At 40.6% G+C, this 18,461-nt stretch overlaps 2 protein-coding genes across 2 annotated transcripts in view; one reads left to right on the top strand and one right to left on the bottom strand.

Moving 5' to 3' along the window:
* LOC142651583 (RNA exonuclease 1 homolog) overlaps positions 1-6,302 on the top strand; it is a 55,382-nt gene extending 49,080 nt beyond the window's left edge. Inside the window, exon 16 of the mRNA XM_075826476.1 lies at positions 5,887-6,302. Coding sequence (XP_075682591.1) covers positions 5,887-5,975 — 89 coding nt within the window. The 3' untranslated portion in view covers positions 5,976-6,302. The remainder of the gene's footprint in view (positions 1-5,886) is intronic.
* Positions 6,303-9,478: 3,176 nt separating this feature from the next.
* TEK (TEK receptor tyrosine kinase) overlaps positions 9,479-18,461 on the bottom strand; it is a 132,417-nt gene continuing 123,434 nt past the window's right edge. The window contains exons 19-23 of the mRNA XM_075851852.1: positions 15,545-15,615; positions 13,187-13,227; positions 12,158-12,254; positions 11,554-11,653; positions 9,479-10,045 (exon numbers count right to left, since the gene is read on the bottom strand). Coding sequence (XP_075707967.1) covers positions 9,971-10,045; positions 11,554-11,653; positions 12,158-12,254; positions 13,187-13,227; positions 15,545-15,615 — 384 coding nt within the window. The 3' untranslated portion in view covers positions 9,479-9,970. The remainder of the gene's footprint in view (positions 10,046-11,553; positions 11,654-12,157; positions 12,255-13,186; positions 13,228-15,544; positions 15,616-18,461) is intronic.

Here is an 18,461-nt window from a genome sequence, read left to right as displayed (position 1 = left end):
GCACATAAACATTGGTTATAGCAAAGAATAACCCTAAATCCGCAGGTAAAAACGCTGTGGAACAACCGCAGCAATGAGCAGGAAAAACGCAATATTTGGTGTGGATTTCTGTGACCGATTTTACCAGCGCTTTTTTTCTAGAGATTCTGCTGCAAATTTTCGTCAGAAATTAATGGGCCTGTAATTACGATGTCTGACTGACGCCTGCCTGTATATTTACGGGAGGGTGTCCATGCCGTAGAAAGCTGCCGAAAAAAATAGGACATGTCCTACTTTTTTATTTTACGGGCACGGTCGTGTGCATGGGGCCTAAAGAGAGGAGGGATAACACATGAGGCACCCCTGGAGCAGATTTGTGTCACCCGGTGTCCTCAATTCCAGGTGTAGTAATTTGACTCTACAGCAGAAAAAATGGTGGTCGTTCTTACAAATGTCCTATTTAGAAAGTTGCTTAATTTTGCGTTTAGGAAGCCAATGACCAAATTAGAAATCTTTAAAGAAAACTCAGTGCAAAGTTGTACATAACTTTTAAGAGAAATTTTAAAACCGTTACAATTCAGACACTGGACATGTCATACTGTTGCTGCGGCTTAAAATACATTGCATCTGAAACTAGAAGACTAGAAAGCAAATTATGTACCATGGTAAGAAACAATGAACAATGGGAAACTATATTTAATCTAACAATAAAACTGGAATTGAACTAGGAAGAGAAGTAGTGAAAATAAAATGGAGAAATTACTTCATATGGAACTATAATCCTCTCATAGGGACATTTTTGCCGACCTCTTTCCCCAAACAAGCAATAAGTAAATTAAATAGAAGACCAAGAAAAGTGCAATAAACATAAGCTTACGAAGTAACAGTGGTACCGAATGAGTGAGAGCCCTGCTTGTTGGTGCTTACAATCTGGGCGAAGGTGAGTGTAGAAGCCGATATAGTTGTGTATTGGAAAGAGGGTTATTACAGATTGCAAGCTTTTCTGTAGAGGTGGGTTTTCAGGTTTCTTTAAAAGTTTGGCTGCTGGGAGGGTCTAATGTGATGCGGTAACCTGCTACAGTACCTCAAATGGGGAATTCACATGAAAAATCTTGTATAGGATGGGGGAGAAATCGAAGAAGGTCTTGCCAGGAGATTGTGTGGGTAGGGATCAGAAGATTAGGGGAGATGTAAGGATGGGACAATAGTCATTGTCCGCACTATGAAATTTGCTTTGCAATGGGTATCCAGCGAAGGTAGTGGTACATAAGTGAGGAGTAAGGGTATGTTCACACGCCGAGTCAAAAACGGCTGAAAACTTCAGAGAAAACAGCCTCTGATTTTCAGGCGTTTTTGAAGCTGAAAATTAAGCTTCTTTTAATTTGGAGCTTCTTGTGAAGTGTTTTTTGAGGTGTTTTTCAGTGTTCAATGGAAAATCAGCTCCAAAAACGCCTCAAGAAGTAACATGCTACTTCTTTTTACAGAGTGACTTTTTAAAGCCACGGCATAAAAAGACGCCCAGTATGAACTAAATGCTGTTTTTTTTCCCATTGATTTCAATGGGCAGATGTTTGTAGGCGTTCAGCCTCCGTTTTTCGAGGCGTAAATGCCCCGAAATACGCCTGAAAACACTGCATGTGAACATACCCTAAGAGGTAGATCAATGTGGATGGATTGAAAGGGGTGTTAGTTGGGATGCCACAGAGGATTATAAATATATTTTTTGGGGGTTGTTTAACAGATCAGATACTTCTGCTAAACAGGCCTGTTTCTGGTTAGGGTATGTTCACACTGAGTGTTTTTAGCCGTTTTTTGGGCATTAAAAGTCCCGAAAAATTACTAAAAATCTGAAGCAGAACGCCTCCAAACATCTGCCCGTTGATTTCAATGGGAACAATGGCGTTCTGTTCCAACGGGGCATTTTTTACGTGGCCGTTTTTCAAAATGGCTGCGTGAAAAAGTGCATGTCACTACTTCAGCTGTTTTTGGAGCTGGTTTTTAGACTTTATAGAAAAACTGTTCCAAAAAACGTGACTTTGATTAAAAAACATCTGAAAATCAGGAGCGGTTTTCTCTTTTTAAAACGGTTTCATATCCACACTTATGACTGAGAAGTCCTTCTTTTTTTTTTTTTTTTTTTTATGTTGGAAGAAATCCTATTGAAAGGAAGACCTCACATTGGTGCATTGTAAAACAAAGACTTTGCTTCTGGTCTGCAGAGGGGCATGGCTGTGATGTGATGTGTGTGTTCTATTGCCCCTAAGGGTATGTTCACATGCAGTGTTTTCAGACGTAATTCTGGTGTTTTACGCCTCAAATTACGCATGAAAAAACTCCCCTAATACGCCTACAAACATCTGCCCATTGCTTTCAATGGGTTTTACGATGTTCTGTTCCCACGAGGTGTATTTTTACGCGTCGCTGTCAAAATACGGCGCGTAAAAAGACGCACGCGAAAAAGAGGTGCATGTCACTTCTTGGGACGTTTTTGGAGACGTTTTTCATTGACTCCATTGAAAAACCGCTCCAATAACGTCCGTAAATTACGCCGTGAAAAATGCGAGTTGCTACAAAAACGTCAAAGTACGGCGCTGCTTTCAGGTGAAAACAGCTCCTGATTTTCAGACTTATTTTGCTAAGCCGTGTGAACATACTCTAAGGGCAGATTTACTAAGAATGGCGTTTCATACACAAGTCTTGGCTTTCTGTGCCGCTGGATGAAGATGCAACAGATTTATTAAGAGATGTACGCCTCTTAAAGGGGTTGTCAGGTTTTAGCAAATCTTATTTTTTGTATACGTTAATACAGAAAGTATATTGGAAAATTGTATAACTCCATTCAAGATCTCTGCTTGTTGTTCAGTTGGAACCTTCACTGTTTAGTTATCTGAGCAGTGTCAGGATATTACCCACTGGAAGTAATGTAAATGCAACTTTTCCAGCACCTGTTGGTAGATCACATGACCATGGACAGAATTTCATCCACTGGAAGTAAACTATGAATGTTCCTACTGAATAACAAGCTGTGATCTTGAAAATGTGAGAAATTAATACAGAATGTAAATTGGAAAATGTTGTGTTTTTTTTTGTTCTATATTTTTTTTTTAATTATGCAAAAAATAAAAACTTTGAAACTGGACAGCCTCGTAAATCTGCATCTTTCCACTGGCTGTGCACCATCCATTCCACCCCCAGCCCCCCCCCCCCCCCCCATTTCATATAAAATTAAAAAAGGTATTCTCACCTCACTGCTCTTCACCCCACCGGGTCCCCTCAGGCTCCCACGCAGCGTCATCACCTTATAGGTGACACAACATTCAAAGTCCTGGCGTCAGTACCTTGCATGAGCTGCATCATGCTCCGGGGACAGAGGGAAGAAGCGGTGAAGTGGATGTATGTTTGACAAAAGGGGCAAGGGCATTGTAAAATGCCCAAGTCACAATTTTCTACAGAAATTGCCTAAACGCAATTTTTTCTAAAAAAAAAAAAGAAAAAAAAATAAAAAAAATTGCCCAAAAGTAGCAAAGTGTGATAGTTTGACTGGAACCTCAAGTGAATATATAATTAGTTCAGAAACTAGCTCACCCCCATAGTGAATTGAGGGGGTAGTTAAAAGATCATGTAAGTGGTGGTCAGTAGTTGATGGCCACTTGGAGGGATAGTAGATGTGGACTAGGGAGGGTGGAGTTGGGTTAAAAGAGCAGTTCTAAGAAGTGAGGGAATATTCTAGAGCAGAGGTTTTGAGGTGTTCACAATGGCAGCCCTCAAGTACGCAGTCATTTCATCATGTTTTGCACTTTTCTAGGTTTGCAGCATTGCTGTGTCTGATTTAGTTTATGCATGTTAGTCCACAGAACTACAATGACATTTTAGGTGCTGGAGTCCCTCGTTTGTTTTTAAAGATTTTTGCTTTGTTACAACAACAACAAAAAACTATGTATATTTTCTGGTACATAGACAAATTTGTATATTCAATAAAAAAAAACTCTGAAAAGAGTAGCTGGGTCAGCCAGGAGTTTGCTGAAGATAGTACTTTTTGTCATTAAATCAGAAATTGTAACTAAAAGTAGATTGCTCTAGCTCTTTGCTGTAAAATATAGTTGAGTAAGTTTGTAAATACATTGTATTAACTGAACGTGTACTGATCCGATGTTCAAACTTTTATATTCTAGTCCAGAACTTAGCCTTAGGGCTTATTCACACTAAAGTTAAATACATCTGTGTGATGTGGAAGCATGTATTTCAATGGGGCTTTTCACATGGCCATTGCTTCGACGGACCGTGTGATGCAAAATAGAACATGTCCTAGTTTCTACCATTTTCATGGATCCCTTCATAGACTCAAGTCTATAGGGATCTGTGAAAACAAGTCCCTCACGGGTGAAAAACTGCGGGTTTTTCACATCAGTTTCCCTACCTTCGTGTGAATAAGCTCTTATAAATAGTAGTAGACTAGGTCCACACCTGGTTCAGCAATTTTGATTGCCAAATGTATGCCTATATAGTTGCAGAGCAAACATCTGCCATTGATTCTCATTCTAAATAAAATAAAATATTTGAAAATCTTAGTTGACTATACTTTGAACACAGTCTAGGAAAAGGTATATCGGCCAAATGTATGCCAAAAGCACACTATACTGAACTGCGTCTGGTTAACTATAGTCTATGAGCAGGCTGGTCTCCTGACTTGTGGCCAAGGCAGAGCATAGAGGTGACCCTAGCCTCATTCTGCTGGTTGCTGTTAGAAAGCTTAAGATATTTCTGTTCCTAATAAAAGCCCTTTTCAAACATTAGGCAGTGGGGGTTTTTTTTTTTTTGGTCATTTTTATTTATTAAGGGTTAAATATTAAGGGTCCATTGAGGTGTAGTTAAAACTGCATGTGTTACCGCAACTTTTATGTATTTTCCTATGCAGTTGCAAAAAAAACGTACCGCGTCAAAATGTACCAAATTGCAGTAAAAAAAAAAAAGTGGTTTTTCAATGCGGTCCTCACGCCTCAACCACAATGTATGAATGGAGGCTGCTGGAATGTTACCACTTCACTATGGTATTCAGGGCAGTGGGGTATTTGGAGATTTATATGGATTGAAGCGCCATGGTTTTATTTTTTTCTTACCAAGTTTTATGTTCTGAAATGAAGTATTTGCACACATGCAAAATTTTGAACCTCTACAAAGTTGCATGAAAATCTTTCTTTGCTTTTCTCTGATATGAATGCAGTCAAAACCTGCATTTCCTCCATGTAAGGAAAAATTAAATACATGTAAGGCTTCATGCACACGACCGTGCTCGTAATTACGACTCGTAATTACAAGGGCGGGCACGGCTTTTGCGAGCCGTGCTGTCATTATAAAGTATAGCAGCACGGCCTGTAAAATAGAACATGTTCTTATTTTTTTTAACGGCACGGGCACCTTCTCGTGAGAAAAGAGAAGGTACCCGTGGCTAACAAAAGTCTATGAGCCCGTTATTGCGGGTCGTAATTACGACCCGCAATAACGGGTGTTTTTACGGTGGTGTGCATGAGGCCTAAGGCTGCATTTACATCTGTGTCTGGGCTGTGTTCCGACAGAGCTTTCCGTTGGAAACTAAGTCCTGGCAGACAGAAACCTATGGGTTCCGTGTGTGTTACCATTGAAATCAATGGTGATGGATCTGGTGCCAATGGTTTCCGATTGTATCCGTTGTGCAAGGGTTTCCGTTGTTTTGACGGAATCAATACTGTAGTCATCCCGTCCAACGGAAACCATTAGCACCGGCTCTGTCACCATTGAAATCAATGGTGATGGAAACAGAAACCTATTATTTCCGTTTGTGTCTGTCAGGGCTCCATTCCGACAGAAAGGTCTGACGGAACCCAGATGTGAACGCCGCCTAGGTTTACTTATTGTTCTTCTCTCATTTAGTTAGCGGTCATGATTCAAGTGAAGATGCAACAGCATGCATGGAATTGATGATCTGGAAAGTAAAAGAAGATACAAAAGGCCGAAGATAAAGTCACGTCTGCTACAGAAGCACTTAATCATCGTTTCTGTAACCTATGACTGCCTACATTGTCAGAACAGACTTCTGTCTATTTTTCTTTAGTGTGTGTCTTTAATTAAAAGTTTAATTGGTGAATGGTCACTCTACATACTGTAATGTCCTGTTGCTGTAGATTTTTCCATGGGTTTTTTTTTTGTGTGAACTTAATATTTCACCTATTACTAATAATTATTTAGCCGTTTTGAATGTTTTTTTTTCCCCCCAGTGTTTAATAGAGAAAAATAAAGTTCTGTTCTTTTGTAAATGTTCAACTTACACCTTAATATTTCCAAATAAATATTACTGAGCATGTGTGGATTTACTGTGGAAAGAATAGTATAATGTAGTATTAATGTTTAAAAGATATATTTATTGTGTGCTTGTAGTTGGATAGACTGGTCTAGAATGGAGAAGTCTTAATCCAGTTTAGTACCTGTAGCGTAGTACGGGTGACATTCTGCAAGTATAATCGTTCTGGTTCAGAAAGGTACATGCTAATGAATGAAAACACGCAAACATGTTTTTAGGTGTAATATGCAACAGGATCTTCTTAAAGGGACCATTGATCGCCATCATAATCACTGATGATGTCCTTGGCTTTTGACTATTAAATAACATTAAGAAATAAACCGGTAAGGCCTCCTGGACATGGGATGAAAATACTGAGCAATCTGGCAATTCTGCAATGTGTTACAGTAGCTATAAAAGGGGATAAGATTTAAACAAATCTCATCCACCTGCTGTGGAAACCAAACTGAAATAAACCTGTGTGGAAATGGACCTCCAGTGCGGTTCTCAAGCTACAGCATGTCACGTTATCTTGTGTAAATGCTGCAGCATTTCTGTCCCGTGTACAAGAGGACTAAGAGTGAGTCCTGAAAGAACTAGTTTCTGTAAGGAGCTGAGCTTACAGCCTAAATATCATTCTGAGCAGGAGCCATATATTTGGTGCCAAGGGCAATCTGAAAAACCTTTCCAAATTTCCTAGATGCGATCTGAGCCTAAAGTATGTATTCTAGCTGTGCAGGCTCTACTACTGAAACCGTGTAAGGGCTCGTCCACACGCTACGGAATTGCCACGGTTTTCTGGCTGGAAAAAATGCAGCAGAGTACAGTAGCAGCATAGTGGCTGAGATTTAACATGCTGCGTAAAATTTTACAGCCGAAATTCACCTGCGGTGCGTGGTTTTTGGTCCGCAGCATGTCAATTCCTGCTACGGAAAGTGAAAAACTCAGCAATTCTGCACAGAGGATATGTCTCCATCTCCTAACATTGGGAAAAACGCAGCAATTTAAGCACCGGTTTCTGCCGCAAAAAATGCAGCGGAAAGCCTTTGACTTTCAACGGAGTTGCTGCAGAAATTTTCTGCAGCAATTCCGTTGTGTGTGTGTGAGTGCAGCATATAATAATGATAGGGAGATTTCTTACTATCCAAACATGGGGTGATCATAGCCTAGTGCTTGTATAAGAAAATGCAGCCAATAACCTGGTTGAGAAAATGAAGTGTGTTTTGTTTACTTTATCTTCCCACATGTTGCCTATGCCTACAGTGAATGTCTTCCCTATTAAAAAAAAAAAAAAAAAAGCTTTTCCTGATACAGAGCTCCAAATCCTCTGCATAGATGGATTTAAAAGCTAAAATACGATCTAACTGTAGCCACTACTAGAGGGAGCGTACAAGCTAATTGTATCCGGTTATACTGTACATTGAATTTAAGAGGAGGTTTGTGGGAAAATAAAATAAGAAATAGATAATATTTCAGAATACAAATAGTCTGAACTACATTTAGTTATCCAAAGATACTCGTTTAGTCAAAGGGTAAATGTTGTTACTAAAATGAATGGCACATAATTGTGTTTGAAACCCGTTCTAGAATGCATTCGGTTGAGTTATCTGAAGCTAAGCCCTTGGGCCCAGTGTAAGGGTAGGAGCACACATGGTGTAAACACTGGATTTTCCACAACAGATTAATTGCAGAAAATCTGCAGTGTATTACAGTAGCCGCATTGTGGGTGAGGTTTCAACAAATCTTGTCCCCACAGCAGAAAAATTTAATTGAATTCAATGGGGTGCTTAAAGCCGCAACAAAGTAGTGTGTGTTTTGTGACATTTGCGGTGGAATCGCAGCGATTCTGCTGCAAAAAAGTGCGAGTAAGAAAAACAAAAAAAAAGGCTACTTACCCAGAGTTCCCTGCTTCTCTAGTCTAGCTGCCTGGGATGATGTTTCAGCCCATGTGACCACTGCAGCTAATCACAGGCTGCAGCAGTCACGTAGTCTGCAACATCATCCCAGGAGGCCGGAGCACGTAAAGAAAAGGGAAGGGGGTAAGTATGAACTTTTTTTTATTTTATTTTTTTACTGCTGCAGAAATTCCACCTGAATAAGCGCACCACAATGCGGTGCGGATTTTCGGACGGCATTCCCTGCGGTGATCAGGGCGGATACGCTGTGAACAGGACCCTGACTGTCAAACGTTTCCATCACCATTGATTTCAATGCTGACGGATCAGGTGCCAATGGTTTCTGTTCGTCTTCGATGTGCAAGGGTTCCGTTGTTTTGACGGAATCAGTACAGTAGTCGACTAGGCTATTCATTCCGTCAAAACAACGGAACCCTTGCACAACTGAGACTAATGGAAACCATTGGCACCGGATCCGTCGCCATTGAAATCAATGGAGATGGAAACCTTTGGTTGCCGTTTGTGTCCGTCAGGGTCCCGTTCCGTCGGAACAGGACCCTAGCGCAGATGTGAATGAAGGATAACTGCTTCTTCCTGCTCAGGCTGACTGGCAGCTGCGACATATATGCACCTACCTGAGCATGCATGTTCTCAGTCAGCTTGACCGGATTTAGCTTGCGTCGGATGCACGTGATTAGGCAGCATAGGAGAATCTTCACCGCTGCAGCCTCCGATCGGGACTTGCTAAATCTGATCAGGCTGCCTGAGCAGAACTTGCATGCTTGGGTATGCACGTTCATGTCGCAGGTGCCAGTCAGCCTGGGCAGAAAGAAGCCGTTGCATTGGGTTCAAGCACTTATCTTCATGTAACCTGTCTTAATGCGTTCTAGGACAGGTCGTTTTCGTGACCAACCATGTTTACCTCCTTGACTAAATAAGCGTCTTTTGAGAATTAACATTATTTAGGAATATTTTTATTATGAAATCTGTATTTATTTATTTTTTAAGTTTATTGTCCTGGAGACCCCTTTAAAGATAATACTGTATGCCGAAAAACGCCCATGCTTTCCCTCTAGTGCTGGGTACAGACAGCCAGCATGTTCTCTTTTAAATCTATAATCTATGCAGGGGAATTGGAGCGTTATGTGACAGCACTGCCTACGGTCGATTGTAATGTCACAACTTTAGGGTTGTTGGATAGGGGACCCAGGAGAATTTCACTGACACTTTTTATATCGATATGTTGTGTTTAAAACCAGGCTTATTTGTGTTGGAATTGTTAATAATATAATTTGGTTATAAAGACAAATACTTTATTCCAGCATACTCCGTTCAGGTCAATCAAACATAAAATACTGCTATCCATACACTGTACATCAGTTCAGATATGTCATATTACATAATCTTTCCTTGTATAGAACAGTTTTTTTTTTTTAATGCTTCATGATGCTGACCTATCAAACATTACAATATCCAGAACCACAACAATATTTATATACATACAATGTAGATTTTGTTATTTGTTAACAGTCAGAATTTGTTTACAAATATAATTAGTAAATAAAAGACTGAAAAATTAACAACTCTGCCCATACAATGACAGTTGAGAAAACAATGCTGAATACTATGGTAACCCCAAGTTGAAGAAGAAATTGTATTTACATACTTCTAGAAACATTTACATTTGAAGCTCCGGATAAAACCTATTGTACAGATTATAGACGTTCTTAGACGAAGATGATATTGCACACCCAAGACATATTCCAATCAAATACGTGGGACTTCATGCAGCTTCTTCAGCCGAGCAGTCAATACCGGCATAAGCAAACTTCTCATAAAGTGTTGTATTTACGTAGGTCTAGAAAAGGAAAAAATGCATTACAATGAATAAAAGTTTCCACCCAGGAAAAAGTGTAGAACTGATCAAAACCAACATGCACCATGGGATACCGGTTGTCTAGCTGCTATATCTTATAAACCAATAATGGAGTTCACATTAGCATCGCCATGATGTTTTCTGTTTATAAAGGAAGTCGTAATGCTGTGATGAATTCGCTTTCAATTGAATCCAAATGGACATTGACTTTAATAAGGCCCTGTTCACAGGACAAACTGAATTTTGAGGCAGAATTTTCCTCCTGCAAAAAAACTCTGTGTGAACACAGCCTTATGGGGGTTTTTTTCCAGGCGGGGCGGTTTTCTCCCGCGAGCGGTAAAACCACCTCGCGGGAGAAAGAAGGGACATGCCCTATCTTCGTGCATTTATGCCTCTGACCTCCCACTGACATCAATGGGAGGCAGAGAGAGCGTATTTCGCAGAGTTTTTTTTTTGCCCGTAGCACTCAATGGCTACGGGCGAAAAACGCGGCAAAAATCGGGGCAAACGACGTGCAGGAAGGACAAAATCATCCTCAAAATCCCAAATGGAATAATAAGGCAGAATTTTCCTCCTGCAAAAAACTCAGCGTGAACACAGCCTTAGAGAAAGGCTCCCATGCCAAGCATCTTTGGGCATGCTCAAATGAGTTTGCCATGGCTACTATAGAAGTCTTAGGGTATGTTCACATGCAAACTCAAAAACGTCTCAAAATACGGAGCTGTTTTCAAGGGAAAACAGCTCCTGATTTTCAGACGTTTTTTAAGCCACTCGCGATTTTCGCTGCGTTTTTACGGCCGTTTTTGGAGCTTTTTTCGATCGAGCGAAATCACACAGCCGCGCACCATATTCTGATGACACACGGACATTTTGCGCGCGCAAAACGCACACCGGCCTTACTGTTGCTTTCTGGGGAACCTCTGACCAAGTTTTAAGGAACCCCAGGATTCCAGGGAACCTTCTTTGGGAATCCCTGACAGAATCCCTGCTGAGAAAATGAGCTGAGGTTTGTAGGGGGAAGGGTCGACAGGTGAGCGAATGGTGCACCGCAGGAGACTTGAACTGGGGAGTGGAGGAGCCTTCCTTTTGGTTGATAGATTAACAATGCCATATTGTGGCTGGCAGATATGTCAGGTATATGGTTGGCTTACGGGGAATTTTCTTCCTATTACACTGGCAACAGCAATAGATAGAGATATAAGATTTTCAAACTCGTTTAATGGCCTAGTATAATATTATAATACTCGTTGCAAAGCTCAGAAATATACTCATGAGCCTGTTACGGCATATAAGCAAGTGTATTCTTTTTTTCATGGCCGGTAAAATATAAACACACAGTATGTTAAGTAGGTGCTGGAAACCTAGTATAACACGTAACAATTACAGTTAAAAAAATGATTTAATATTACGATTAGAGAGTAACTAAACAACGCATAGAAAAGGGACTAAAACACAGATTATTACATCATTTAAACCAATTTGACACTTACCTTCCTTTCCTCAAGCATTCGTGTCAGAGAAACTAGTATTTTCCCAAATGATGGACGCTCATATGGCTTTTCACGCCAGCACTGTCGCATAAGGTCATACCTTGGATTCAATAAACACACGAGTTACTTAGCTCAAGAGTTAAAGCATTTTTACAGCGATAAGTCCACACAACATTGAGTGCTACGATCGTCTAATAGTCTGTATGAAGTAATACTCCTCTGATGGTAATATCTAGCAGCAATGAGAGTGTTTCTTCATACACGTAACTGGTCAGGAGTCATAACACCAGTTAATAATGGTTCTGATGGTGTCATAAATCACCTGAAGAGGATATTTCTAAATTGCGGGACCCTCAGTAATATTTTTTGGGATGAGAGATCTTTGGAATAGTGAAATAAAATGAATAGTAAAAAGGTAATGAGTTTCATGCACTAAAGTGATCTTATGTGCGGCAAACAACACGTATGGTATCATGCTATAGGATGCTACAGGCAACAAAAACTCAAAACAATAACAGATCTTTCCGCACTCCAGTCCTCGCTTCACCTTCTGTTATTCCTAACCTAAATAAAAAGGCTGCACAGAATAGCAAGACTTTCTTACACTTCATCATCGCAGTTGAGTGGTTTCTCAAGTCTGTACCCTTGTGGTAGCTTCTCATAGAGTTCCGCACAAGTCATACCACAATATGGAGTTCCACCTGTAAGAAAAATGAGGTTTACATTGCCATCGCTAATTTTAAGTCAGCATTAGGGTTCCACTGGACTATTACAAAATTATATTCTTTCTATTTTTCAAAACTGCTTACAAATGTAGCAGTGTTTCGTTTTCCTACATAGCGTAACAGAGTTTAGTTAGGGGGATGGGGCCAATCTAAGCAAGGGCCTCTACTTTATGGGCCACTATTGTTAACCATTCATTGCAAATTGTAACCCAAAGTGAAAAAGCTAGAGTAGCTGCCTCAGGATCTGAATAACTATGTCTCATATGGTCAAATGATTTGCCTCCTTTACACTTTATCAGCCCAGACAAGTACTAAATCCCTGGTACAACCATTATCTTTATTGACGTGGGTATAAAATTATTCTTAGGGTCTGTTAGAACTGCTCTTGGACCCTATCAGTGCTCCTGAGATAAACACCGGTGTGACCATAGACTTTTATACCAACTTTATGCAAAAAGAGTGTCCTCTTGGCATATGTTAGGTTGGTAAAAGTTAATATACCTTTTTTTTAACTGCATCGAAAAGTGTATTCGGTTATTTTAGAAGGAATCTTGTAAAAAATAATATTCACTGCATGGAATCAATTTTTTTTTACAATGGCAGTTAATGGCACATGTATACAATTGTATTGACATAAAGTTGCAAACGTCTAGCAGATACGTTCCCTGGCACACTTCAAACATGTACACTGAACATACACCCAAACTTCAGTGTAAACAGAGCCAAGTTAGGGCCGATTGTATCAATGTTAAATTGAAATGACCATGTACACCGAATAACACAAATACTGTATTTTGTATATTTGCACATATAGTACACGTCTGCATGTTTGGTACTCGAGTAACATTGTGCTTACTAGAACTGGCGGTGGAATCACCTACTACATGTACTGAAAACCACGTACTTACCCAAACTCACAATTTCCCACAGCAAAACACCAAAGGACCACCTAAATGAAACACAATAGAACTTATTGACTCATAGTTACCAAAGGGGATAAAACCTGATAGCCTATATTTCTAAGCATGTATCCTTACAGCCAGGGGAGGAACACAGACAACTAACGGCCCCTGAGCAAAAATAGTGTGTGGACCCCCTTCTGCCTACAACAACAGACATCTTCTCATATTTAAAATAAATAATCATTGTAAAAAGAAATTAAATTTTTACTGTTATTACTCTGGAAAATGGCCAGTTTTAATTTCCCTGCAGCAATAGGTAACATCCCTGGTGGTCTAGGGTAGTGAAGATGTTAATGATAACATCACTGGTGGGCTGGGGCAGTCGACCGGTGAATTGCAACATCCCTGGTGGTCTAGGGTACTAAAAGGATTAACTCCATGTGCAGAGGTTAACTACATGTACTAAAGGCTGCAGTACTCCTTCCTCTTGCTCCTCTATCTGTGACTGTACACTGCTCAGACTCACAGATACTGTATTATCAGCTATCAGCCAATGCCAAATCAGCTCAGGAAATCATAAACTCTCAGTGATTGGCTGACTGGAATGATACAGTGTCTGTGTACTATGTGATAGACCAATAGAGAGTGTGAGCAGGGGGCAGGAGAAGAATTTTACGTTTAGAAAATGCAGGCGGCTGGAGGTGATGTCTAGTCATCCTTCCGTTGCTCTGGTGGAGGAACTGCGGGAGGAAGTCACGTCACAGCATCATCTTGCGAGATCACGCTGTGCTGTGAATAAAGCTGGACATGAACGAAGAGAAGTGTATGACGCTGATTGGTCAGCGTCATACACTTTTCTTTACAACGCCCACTTGGTTAAAGTAAAAAAAAAACGCCTAGTTGGGCTTTTACAAAAAATTAGCATAAATGTTAAAATAATCATAACTTTGTCACTAATAAACATTTTTAACCCCTACCCGACATTTGACATATCAATACGCCAAAGTCGGGTAGGGGAAGTATGGATCCCGCTCGTTTAACTCGTTAAATGCTGCAGTCAATAGTGACCACAGCATTTAAATGGTTAGGGGGGGTGACCCCCTCTAACAGCTCATCGCGCCCTCCGCAACGCAATCGTGGGGGAGGGGGGGCGATTATTAATATGGCTGCCTGGGGGCCTAATGAAGGCCCCCAGGTCCACCATCTTTGTGCACCTATTAAGTTCTAAAATTAGAAGTTATAAATTTATAAAATTAAAAGTTCAAAAAAAAAACCTTTTCCCATTTCCCCCCTAGAGCATAGAAAAAAAAAATAAACATAATTGGTATCGCCGCATCCGTAAAAGTCTGAACTATTACAATATATCATTATTTAACTCGCACGGTGAACGCCGTAAAAAAAAAACACCAGAATCTCTGTTTTTTGGTCACCTCATCTCCTACAAAAAATTATATAAAAAGTGATCAAAACGTTGCATGTACACCAAAATGGTATTATTAAAAACTACAGCTTATCCCGCAAAAAATAAAAAAGTTATGGCTCTCGGAATTTGGCGACACAAAATAAATTTTCTTTTTTACACTTAGGTTTTTACTTGTAAAAGTAGTAAAATATAGAAAAAACTATATATATTTGGTATCGCCTTAATCATATTGACCCACAGAATAAAGTTAACATGTTGTTTTAATTGCACAGTGAATTCCGTAAAAACGTCGCACGAAAAACTATGGAGGAATCGCTGTTTTTTTCATTTTCTACCCTACAAATAATTTTTTGCCCGTTTCCTAGTACATTATATGGCAAAATAAATGGTGCTACGAAAAAAACTACAAATCCTCCCGCAAAAATCAAGCCCTCATAGGACTATATAGACGGAAAAATAAAGACGTTATGCCTTAATGGAAGGTGGGGAGGAAAAAACGAAAATGAAAATCTGAAAAAGGGCTGCGGCGGGAAGGGGTTAAAAACAACAACAACAACAACAACAACAACAACAACAACAACAACAACACAGTAGTTATCTACAACACAGCACCTATTCGATTAGGTAGGAGATAGGGAAGTATGAAACTGGTGACAGAGCCGCTTTAATATGTGTCTCTAGTACTTTGACTACATAATGGTATCCTGCAGTGAAACGACTGTGGACTGGAACACCTCATTGGCAGCTCATTACAATATCCTCTGCAGTCTTTTCTAATTAACATCTAAATACCAAATACAAATATTAGGTATAACATATTAGTCTTTTTTTTTTTTTATGTCAGCTTCGGGCAAGCATTACTGAACGTATATAGTCATACATTAGTATACATTGTATCTTTCACATTTATGGGAAAGCAGAAAAAGCAGCCGCACACTTACACATCACTGTTTGATGTATAAACACTGTAGTTTAAGGACTCAATTGCCATCCATCGAACTGGAAGCCTTCCCTAGAAAAATCCATATATCAAATATAAAATTGTAACCAGACATGTAAGACATAAATAAAATATTTAAAAAAATCCATTAGTTATTTTATCCTTGTACCATTGACATTAGAATTTAATTTTACTGTATGTTCACATAAACAGATGTCAGAAAGACTGCAGCAGAAAACGACGCCTCTGGCCTTATGAATGAACATGGTTTAGTTATATATCTTACTTCACTTGCTGTTTTGCAAAAGTGACAAAGGTGAATGACTCAACAGAAGAAAACAACTCAATGACTTATATTTATGTGGATTTTGTTTTTATTTAAGGTGGGAATGCTCTTTAAGGGTATGTGCACACACACTAATTACGTCCGTAATGGACGGACGTATTTCGGGCGCAAGTACCGGACCGAACACAGTGCAGGGAGCTGGGCTCCTAGCATCATACTTATGTACGATGCTAGGAGTCCCTGCCTCGCTGCAGGACAACTGTCCCGTACTGTAAACATGTTTTTAGTATGGGACAGTTGTCCGGCAGCGAGGCAGGGACTCCTAGCATCGTACATAAGTATGATGCTAGGAGCCCGGCTCCCTGAACTGTGTTCGGTCCGGTACTTGCGGCCGAAATACGTCCGTCAATTACGGACGTAATTAGTGTGTGTGCACATACCCTAAAGGGTGTTTACAGAGAAAACAGTTTTATAACATGTCAACCCAATCTGGAGAAATTTTTAATCCCATGGACTAGTCATTACCATTTTCAGCCGAGTGGTCTATATTCGTGCATGTAGGTGATGTAAGGAAACATACTAAACATGTGTAAGCACAGATGAACAGCATAAGTATAATGTAATATTTAGAGGAAAAAGACATGGACCGCACAATCCACAATATATACGTTGATCTGAGCCGCTAGGCATAATTTATAAACATGAACATGAGGTTCTTAGTTAGCATTTTGATCAAACTGTATAAACCCACTTGCCACTACACGGCGACCTCTTTTAAAGTGGGTCCCTACTCTAGCGGTTGCAGCACCGCATGGCAGCCACCGCCACCGCAGCACCGCCCCTGCAGACGAAGCAACCCAGGGGCCCAAAAGCACTCATGCCATCAGACTGTTTTACTTGGACCAGCACTCCACACATTTGAAAAAAACGCAGCTGATTTTAATCCAAGAATGACCTCATAAGTGTTTCTGCTCTTGCTTGTACTCTCAGTCGGCCACTGGAGGCACATGGTAAGGTGAGCTTATTCCATCTGTTCACATGTTGTGGGGCTGTATGGCGGTGTCTGTTGCTGTAGTGCTGCATTTGTGCGGGTACGTAGCCCAGAGCCAAGGAGGCTTGGCACGGTCTGATGGCATGGGTGCTTTTGGGCCCCTGGGTTGCTCCCTCTGAAGGAGCAGTGCTGCGGTGGCCGCCATGCGGAGCTGCAACCGCTAGAGTAGGGACCCACTTTAAAAGAGGTCGCCGTGTAGTGGCAAGTGGGCTTATAAAGTTTATCAAAATGTTAACTAAGAACCTCATGATCATGTTTAGAAATTATGCCTAGCGGCTCAGATCAACGTATACATTGTGGACTGTGCGGTCCATGTCTTTTTCCTCTAAATATTGCCATATAAGTATAAGGTAGTATGCAAAATGTAATGAAGAGAGCCGCTGGTTTACGAGTGGTGATGGAAGAGTGGTCACATGTGAGCAGTGCCCTATTCCAGAGAGGTGGATGGTGCAACAACCTAGGGCTCTTGGGCACTCCACGGCTCCGGGGCCCCATCCACCCTAATATCTGCCAGTGTCAGGTCCCTGAAGACCCAGGCAGGTGCCAGGGCCCACTGCACCTTTGGGGGCCCAAAATTCACAGTGGAGTAGAAAGCCAAGCGCTCCTTTGCCCCGCAATTTACTCTCGTAGGCCACAGGCTGATTATGGCCTTCGACCTACAAGACATCGGGAGAATGCTGATGACGCCAGCGTCCAGGTGCAGACCTAGCGATGAGGTTACTGCAAGCCGCTGCCTGCATCAGGCTGCTGGACACACACAGAGAAATCCAAACTCGTCGTGGGAACAGCTCAACGGGGTTAGGTGGTTATAAGTTGTTTTTTGGGGTACTATTAATAGGAGAGCATGACTGTAAGGGCACTGTGGAGGAATAAAAGGAGGCATTATTACTGTGGGGGCATAAAAAATTACATTATTTCTGTGGCGGTATGATTACTGTAGGGGCATAAAAGGGGGCATTATTACTAAGTGGGGGAATAAATGGAGGCATTATTACTGTAGGGGCATAAAAGCGGGCATTATTACTGAGTGGGGGTATATAAGGAGGCGTTATTACTGAGTGGGGCATAAAAGGGGGAATTATTACTGAGTAGGAGGGGAACTAAAACCGGCACTATCACTAGGTGAGGTCTAAAGTGGAGATTATTACTGTGTGAGGTAAATAAAAGCATCTCTTTGTGAGGCATATAGGGGACACAAAAAGTGAGGTACTATAACTGTGTGGGCAGTAACAGTATGGTGGAATTATTTAGTCACTATGTGGTGGTAATATGTGGTCATGGTATGGTGGTAATATGTGGTCATGGTGTGGTGGTATTATTCAGTAACAGTATGGGAGTATTCTTCAGTCACTATGTGGTTATGGTGTGGTGGTATTATTCAATAACAGTATGGGGGTATTATTCAGTAACAGTATGTGGTTATGGTGTGGCATATTATTCAGTCACTATGTGGTTATGGTGTGGTGGTATTATTCAGTAACAGTATTGTGTTATTATGCAGTCACTATATGGTGGTAATATTGGTCTTTGTATAGTGGTTTTTATTCAGTAACAGTATGGGGGTATTATTCAGTCACTATG

Source organism: Rhinoderma darwinii, chromosome 1 (assembly GCF_050947455.1).
Source record: "Rhinoderma darwinii isolate aRhiDar2 chromosome 1, aRhiDar2.hap1, whole genome shotgun sequence".
NCBI classification, from domain to species: domain Eukaryota; kingdom Metazoa; phylum Chordata; class Amphibia; order Anura; family Rhinodermatidae; genus Rhinoderma; species Rhinoderma darwinii.
This window is presented reverse-complemented; position numbering and strand designations above follow the sequence as displayed.